Source organism: Manacus candei, unplaced genomic scaffold (assembly GCF_025592945.1).
Source record: "Manacus candei isolate 608988 ecotype Guabito, Panama unplaced genomic scaffold, ASM2559294v1 h1tg000375l, whole genome shotgun sequence".
Classification (NCBI taxonomy): domain Eukaryota; kingdom Metazoa; phylum Chordata; class Aves; order Passeriformes; family Pipridae; genus Manacus; species Manacus candei.
The window spans coordinates 21,578-29,355 of NW_026138423.1; the positions used below are offsets into that span (position 1 = coordinate 21,578).

At 65.2% G+C, this 7,778-nt stretch overlaps 1 protein-coding gene across 1 annotated transcript; it reads right to left on the reverse strand.

The window, feature by feature from the left end:
- Positions 1-299: 299 nt before the first annotated feature.
- LOC127465386 (histone-lysine N-methyltransferase 2D-like) lies at positions 300-7,220 on the reverse strand. The gene is made up of 8 exons (XM_051775876.1): positions 7,044-7,220; positions 3,975-4,054; positions 2,693-2,821; positions 2,477-2,518; positions 1,945-2,023; positions 1,246-1,701; positions 978-1,137; positions 300-390 (listed from the first exon to the last, which is right to left on the reverse strand). The coding sequence occupies exons 5-8, from the start codon at positions 1,985-1,987 to the stop codon at positions 300-302; spliced, it is 750 nt and encodes a 249-aa protein (XP_051631836.1). The 5' UTR covers positions 1,988-2,023; positions 2,477-2,518; positions 2,693-2,821; positions 3,975-4,054; positions 7,044-7,220.
- Positions 7,221-7,778: the final 558 nt, after the last annotated feature.

The following is a 7,778-nucleotide window of genomic DNA, read 5'->3' on the forward strand; positions in this document are numbered from 1 at the left end:
CCCCGCCCACTCAGGGGAGACCACGCCCAGCCAGGTAAAGGGAAGCCCCGCCCACTCACGGGGGGATGAGCCCCGCCCACTAAGGGATTAACCCCGCCCACTCGGGGCGGCCCCACCCACTCAGGTGGGATAAGCCACGCCCACTCAGGTGAGACTCCTCCCACTCAGGTGAGGTAAACCCCGCCCACCCAGGTGAGACCACGCCCCCCTAAGCCCCTCCCCTGCTCATTTGCATCTCATTCTCTCCCCAGCTCAGGGCAGCTCCGCCCCTGCCCCTCCCCCCAGCCGGGGGGGCGGAGTCACCGCGCTGATTGATTGGCTGTCGCGAGGCCCCGCCCCGATGACGTCACAGGAAGCTCATAAAGGGGACACGGGGGGCGGGGCTTGGATCTGAGGGGCGTGGCCGGATACAAAGGGGCGGGGCTTAGCACAGGGGGCGGGGCTTGGAGGTGTAATGGGTGGGGCTTGGGCCGAGGGGCGGGGCTTGAGTCTGTGAGGGGCGTGGCTTGATTCAAAGGGCGGGGCTTGGCTCTGTAGGGGTGGGGTGGGAACCAAGGGGCGGGGCCTTGTCTGGAGGGGGCGGGGCTTGTCTGAATAAGGGGCGTGGTCGGCTTTGATGGGCGGGGCTTTACCTCATCAGCCTGACCCAAGGGGCGGAGTTTTGGGCTAGAAGGGGCGGGGCTTTGGTCCAAGGGGCGTGGCTGGGTGATGTAAGGGGCGTGGCTTGACTGTAATGGGCCCGAGGGGGCGGGACCAACCCTCTGCAGCCAATCAGACCTCGGTGCTCTCAAAGGACTGCGGACAGACCAATCAGAGCCCGTGGGCGGGGCCGGCGGCCATCTTGGCTCCGCCCCCTTCTTCATAGGCCCCGCCCAGGCCCCGATTTCTCCCGGATTTCCCCCATTCCCGAGGCCCCGCCCCCTCCCCCCGAGGCCCCGCCCCCTCCCCCCGAGGCCCCGCCCCCTCCCCCCGTAGACCCCCCAATAAAAATCCAAAGGTTTTGGTAGGAAAAAGGCGGATTTTGGGGCTCGGGGAAAGGGGCGGCCATCTTGGTGGGCGGGGCCAGGGCGGCCATCTTGGGTGGGGGAACGGCGGCCATCTTGGTGGGAGATGTCATGGTGGCCATCTTGGTGGGTGGTATCATGGCGGTCATCTTGGTGGGCGTGGCCACAGTGGCTATGATGGTAGGAGGAGTTATGGTGGTCATCTTGGTGGGTGTGGTCACGGCAGCCATGTTGGTGGGAGGAGTCATGGCAGCCATCTTGGTGGGAGGAGTCAGGGTGGTCATCTTGGTGGGTGTGGCCACAGTGGCCATGCTGGAGGGAGGAGTCAGGGCAGCCATCTTGGTGGGCGGGGCCACAGCGGCCATCTTGGTGGGAGATGTCATGGCGGCCATCTTGGTGGGTGGTATCATGGCGGCCATCTTGGTGGGCGTGGCCACAGTGGCCATGATGGTAGGAGGAGTTATGGTGGCCATCTTGGTGGGCATGGTCATGGCAGCCATGTTGGTGGGTGTGGTCATGGTAGCCATGTTGGTGGGAGGAGTCATGGCAACCATCTTGGTGGGAGGAGTCAGGGTGGTCATCTTGGTGGGTGTGGTCACGGCGGCCATCTTGGGTGGGGAAATGGCGACCATCTTGTTGGGAGGAGTCAGGGCAGCCATCTTGGTGGGAAGAGTCAGAGCGGCCATATTGGTGGGAAGTGTCATGGTGGCCATCTTGGTGGGTGTGGTCATGGCAGCCATGTTGGTGGGAGAAATCATGGCAACCATCTTGGTGGGACAAGTCAGGGCAGCCATCTTGGTGGGAGGAGTCATAGTGACCATCTTGGTGGGAGGAATCATGGCGGCCATCTTGGTGGGCGTGGTCATGGCAGCCATGTTGATGGGAGATATCAAAGCGGCCATGTTAATGGGAGGAGTCAGGGTGGCCATCTTGGTGGGAGGAGTCAGGGTGGCCATCTTGGTGGGCGTGGTCACAGCAGCCATGTTGGGGGGAGGGGTCACACCGTCCACTTCAGGCACCTGCGGGGGGGGAGGGGAGAGGTCAGGGGGGTCCCAGTGGGTGCCCTCCCCATACTGGGGGTCCCAAAACGTGTCCCCCCATTCCAGGTGTGTCCTTACCTGTCCCCCCCCCAGGTGCGTCTCCCCAGGTGTGCCCAGGTGTGTCCCCAGGTGTGTCCCAGCTGTCCTCAGGTGTCCCCAGGTGTCCCCAGGTGCCCCCCCAGGTGTGCCCCTCACCTGGTGTCCTGGTGGGTGCCGAGGCAGCGGGTGCAGCAGTACCTGTGTCCCCCCAGGTGTGTCCAGGTGTGTCCCAGCTGTCCCCAGGTGTGTCCCAGCTGTGTCCCCCCTGTCCCCAGGTGTGTCCCAGCTGTCTCCAGGTGTCCCCAGGTGTGCCCAGGTGTGTCCCAGCTGTCCCCAGGTGTGTCCCAGCTGTCCCCAGCTGTCCCCAGCTGTCCCCCCAGGTGTGCCCCTCACCTGGTGTCCTGGTGGGTGCCCAGGCAGCGGGTGCAGCAGTACCTGTGTCCCCCCAGGTGTGTCCCAGCTGTCCCCAGGTGTCCCCAGGTGTGTCCCAGGTGTCCCCAGGTGTCCCCAGGTGTGTCCCAGGTGTCCCCAGCTGTCCCCAGGTGCCCCCCCAGGTGTGCCCCTCACCTGGTGTCCTGGTGGGTGCCGAGGCAGCGGGTGCAGCAGTACCTGGCCCCGCAGGTGACGCAGGTGTAGGGCGAGGGGAAGCCGCAGACGGCGCAGAAGTGGCGCTGGGGGAGCCGCGACGGGGCCGCGCCCCGCCGTGACGTAGTTGGGGCCCTCGGAGGCGCTCAGGTTCTGGGGGGGGGAAAAAGAGGGGGAATCGGCCCAAAATTCGGCCCAAAAATGGGAAATTCCACCCCAAAAATCGGCCCCGGAATTCAAAATTTTACCCCCGAAAATTTCATCCCGAAATTTGAAATTAAATCCTGAAATTCGGCCCCGGAATTCAGAATTAAATCCCAAAATTGAGACCCAGAATGGGAAAATTCGACCCCGAAATTCAGCCCCCAAAATTCAAAATTAAACCCCCGAAAATTTAATCCCGAAATTTGAAATTAAATCCTGAAATTCAGGCCTGGAATTGAAAATTAAACCCCGAAAATTTAATCCCGAAATTTGAAATTAAATCCTGAAATTCGGCCACAAACCGGAAAAATTCGACCTCAAAATTCAGCCCCGAAATCAGAAATTCAGCCCCGAAATTCACCCCCAAAATTCAAAATTCAATCCCGAAAATCAGCCCTGAAATGGGACAGAATTGGGGCCCTCGGAGGCGCTCAGGTTCTGGGGGGGGGAATCGGCCCAAAATTCGGCCCAAAAATGGGAAATTCCACCCCAAAAATCGGCCCCAGAATTCAAAATTAAACCCCCCAAAACCCCCTCAAACCCTCCCAAAATTCCCCCAACCCCCCAAAATTCCCCCAAAATCCCCTCAAACCCACCCAAACCCCCCCCAAAATCCCCACAAACCCCCCAAAATCCCCCCAAAAATCCCCCCAAAATCCCCTCAAACCCCCCCAAAATCTCTCAAAGCCCCCAAAAAGCCCCTCAAAACCTCCTCAACCCCCCCAAAAATCCCCTCAAACCCCCCAAAATCCCCCCAAAACCTCCTCAAACCCCTTAAACCTCCCCAAAAAGCTCCCAAAATCCCCCCAAAAATCCCCTCAACCCCCCCCAAAATCCCCCCAACTCCCCCCAAAATCCACTCAACCCCCCCCGAAATTCCCCCAAAATCCCCCCAACCCCCCCCCAAATCCCCTCAAACCCCCCAAAATCCCCTCAAACCCCCCCAAAATCCCCCCAAAATCCCCTCAAACCCCCCCAAAATCCCCCCCAAATCCCCTCAAACCCCCCCAAAATCCCCCCCAAATCCCCTCAAACCCCCCCAAAATCCCCTCAAATCCCCCCAACCCCCCCCAAAATCCCCCCAAAATCCCCCTCCCCAAACCTGCTCCTCCAGCAGGGCCTGGAAGTTCTTCCGGAACCGGAGCTTGAAATGATCCCCCCTCGTCTTCTTCTTCTTCTTCCCTGGGGGGACCCCCGGGGACCCCCCCAAAATCAAGAGGGGGGGCCCAAAAAAAACCCTCAGACCCCCCCAAAATCTCCAGGACCCCCCAAAACCCCCCAAAACTTCCTCAGACCCCCAGGAACCCCCCCAAAATCAAGGAGGTCCCAACAGAGCTCCCCCCAAGACCCCCCGGGACCCTCCAAAACCCCCCCGGGACCCCCAAATCCCCCCAAATCCCACACAGGAACCCCCCAAAATCCCCCCCGGGGACCCTCAAATCCCCCCAAACCGGGCACAGGGACCCCCCCAAAACCCCCCCGGGACCCCCAAATTCCCCCAAATCCCACACAGGAACCTCCCCACGATCCCCAAACCGGGCGCAGGGACCCCCCAGAACCCCCCCGGGACCCCCAAATCCCTCCATCCCCGGGACCCCTCCGGACCCCCCCGAGCTCCGGGACCCCCAAAACCCCTTCGAGACCCCCCAAGACCCCCCAGGACCCCCCAATCCCACACAGGAACCCCCCAAAATCCTCAAATTCCCCCCAAAATCCCCCCCGGGGACCCCCAAATTCCCCCCAAATCCCCCATTCCCGACTCCCCCCCGAACTCCGGGACCCCCCAAACCCCCCCGGGACCCCCCAAAACCCCCCCGGGACCCTCCTGGGAGCCCCAAATCCCACACAGGAACCCCCCAAAATCCCCCTGGAACCCTCAAATTCCCCCCAAAATCCCCCCCGGGGACCCCCAAATCCCCCCAAATCCCCCATTCCCGAGCCCCCCCGGGACCCCCTAAACCCCCCCGGGACCCCCAAATCCCCCATTCCCGAGCCCCCCCGAGCCCCCCCGAACTCCAGGACCCCCTAAACCCCCCAGGGACCCCCCAAACCCCCCCGGGACCCCCCCAAAATCCCCCCCGTACGGGTCTCGGCGGTGTTGCTGAACTGCGGGAGTCGCTTCCCGGGACCCCCCAAAATCCCCCCTGGGACCCCCAAATCCCCCATTCCCGAGCCCCCCCCGAGCCCGCCCGAACACCGGGACCCCCCAAATCCCCCCGGGACCCCCAAATCCCCCATTCCCGAGCCCCCCCCGAGCCCGCCCGAACACCGGGACCCCCCAAATCCCCCCGGGACCCCCAAATCCCCCATTCCCGAGCCCCCCCCGAGCCCGCCCGAACACCGGGACCCCCCAAATCCCCCCGGGACCCCCCCCAAATCCCCACGGGACCCCCCCAAAACCCCCCCAGGACCCCCCAAATCCCCCCAAATCCCACACAGGAACCCCCCAAAATCCCCCCGAAGTCCCCTCGGGACCCCCAAATCCCTCCATCTCTGGGACCCCCCGAGCCCCCCTGACTCCCCCCGAACTCCAGAACCCCCTAAACCCCCCCGGGACCCCCCAAACCCCCCCGGGACCCCCCCCAAATCCCCCCCGTACGGGTCTCGGCGGTGTTGCTGAACTGCGGGAGTCGCTTCCCGGGACCCCCCAAAATCCCCCCTGGGACCCCCCAAATCCCCCATTCCCGAGCCCCCCCCGAGCCCGCCCGAACACCGGGACCCCCCCAAATCCCCCCGGGACCCCCCCAAATCCCCACGGGACCCCCCCAAACCCCCCTGTACCGGTCTCGGCGGTGTCGCTGAAGTGCGGGAGGCGCTTCCCGGGACCCCCCAAATTCCCCCATTCCCGGGACCCCCCTGAGCCCCCCCGGACCCCCCCGAGCTCCAGGACCCCCCAAACCCCCCCGGGACCCCCCAAAACCCCCCAGGACCCCCCAAATCCCCCCAAATCCCACACAGGAACCCCCCAAAATCCCCCCGGGGACCCCCAAACCCCCCCAAAATCCCCCATTCCCGAGCCCCCCCGAACTCCGGGACCCCCAAACCCCCCCAAACCCCCCCGGGACCCCCCAAAACCCCCCCGGGACCCCCCCAAATCCCCCCCGTACCGGTCTCGGCGGTGTTGCTGAAGTGCGGGAGTCGCTTCCTGGGACCCCCCAAAATCCCCCCCCCGGGACCCCCAAATCCCCCATTCCCGAGCCCCCCCCGAGCCCCCCCGAACTCCAGGACCCCCCAAACCCCCCCGGGACCCCCCAAAACCCCCCCAGGACCCCCCCAAATCCCCCCAAATCCCACACAGGAACCCCCCAAAATCCCCCCAAAGTCCCCTCGGGACCCCCAAATCCCTCCATCTCTGGGACCCCCCGAGCCCCCCCGAGTCCCCCCGAACTCCAGGACCCCCTAAACCCCCCCGGGACCCCCCAAACCCCCCCGGGACCCCCCCAAATCCCCCCCGTACCGGTCTCGGCGGTGTCGCTGAACTGCGGGAGTCGCTTCCCGGGACCCCCCAAAATCCCCCCTGGGACCCCCAAATCCCCCATTCCCGAGCCCCCCCCGAGCCCCCCCGAACTCCAGGACCCCCCAAACCCCCCCAAACCCCCCCGGGACCCCCCAAAACCCCCCCAGGACCCCCCAGGACCCCCCAAATCCCACACAGGAACCCCCCAAAATCCCCCCGAAGTCCCCTCGGGACCCCCAAATCCCTCCATCTCTGGGACCCCCCGAGCCCCCCCGAGTCCCCCCGAACTCCAGGACCCCCTAAACCCCCCCGGGACCCCCCAAACCCCCCCGGGACCCCCCAAAACCCCCCCGTACCGGTCTCGGCGGTGTCGCTGAAGTGCGGGAGTCACTTCCCGGGCCGGGGCAGCCCCGCCTGGGACCCCCAAACCCCCCCAAATCCCTCCATCCCCGGGACCCCCCGAGCCCCCCCGAGCTCCGGGATCCCCAAGACCCCCCCCAAGACCATCCGGGACCCCCAAATCCCACACAGCAACCCCCAAAATCCCCCCCAAAATCCCACCGGGATCCTCAAATCCCTCCATCTCCCAGAACCTTCTGAGCTCCGGGACCCCCAGGACTCCCCCGGGACCCCCCAAATCCCCCATTCCCGAGCCCCCCCGAACTCCAGGACCCCCTAAACCCCCCCGGGACCCCCCAAAATCCCCCCCCGTACCGGTCTCGGCGGTGTCGCTGAAGTGCGGGAGTCTCTTCCCGGGCCGGGGCAGCCCCGCCTGGGGGTCGTCCCCAAAATTGTCGTTCTCCAGCGCCTCGAGCTGCCGGTGCAGCCGCCGCTGCCGGGTGGGCCCGTCCAGGACCCGCCGGGGACCCCCCTCGGGGATCCGGGCTGGCGGTGAGACCCCCAAAAATCACCCCGAGACCCCCAAAACCCCCCCGGAGACCCCCGGAAAGGAACAGCCCAAAAAAACCCCCCCCAGGACCCCCAAAAAGGGGCACAAAGACCCCCCAAAAAAGGACCCGGGACCCCTCCCCTGGATTTGTCCCGTCCAGGACCCCCCCGAGACCCCCCAAAGACCCCCCAGGACCCCCCAAAACCACCCGGAGACCCCCGGAAAGGAACAGCCCAAAAAAACCCCCCCAGGACCCCCAAAAAGGGGCACAAAGACCCCCCCAAAAAAGGACCCGGGACCCCTCCCCTGGATTTGTCCCGTCCAGGACCCCCCCGAGACCCCCCAAAGACCCCCCAGGACCCCCCAAAACCACCCGGAGACCCCCGGAAAGGAACAGCCCAAAAAAACCCCCCCAGGACCCCCAAAAAGGGGCACAAAGACCCCCCAAAAAAGGACCCGGGACCCCTCCCCTGGATTTGCCCCGTCCAGGACCCGCCGGGGACCCCCCTCGGGATCCGGGCTGGCGGTGAGACCCCCAAAAATGGGCACGAAGACCCCCA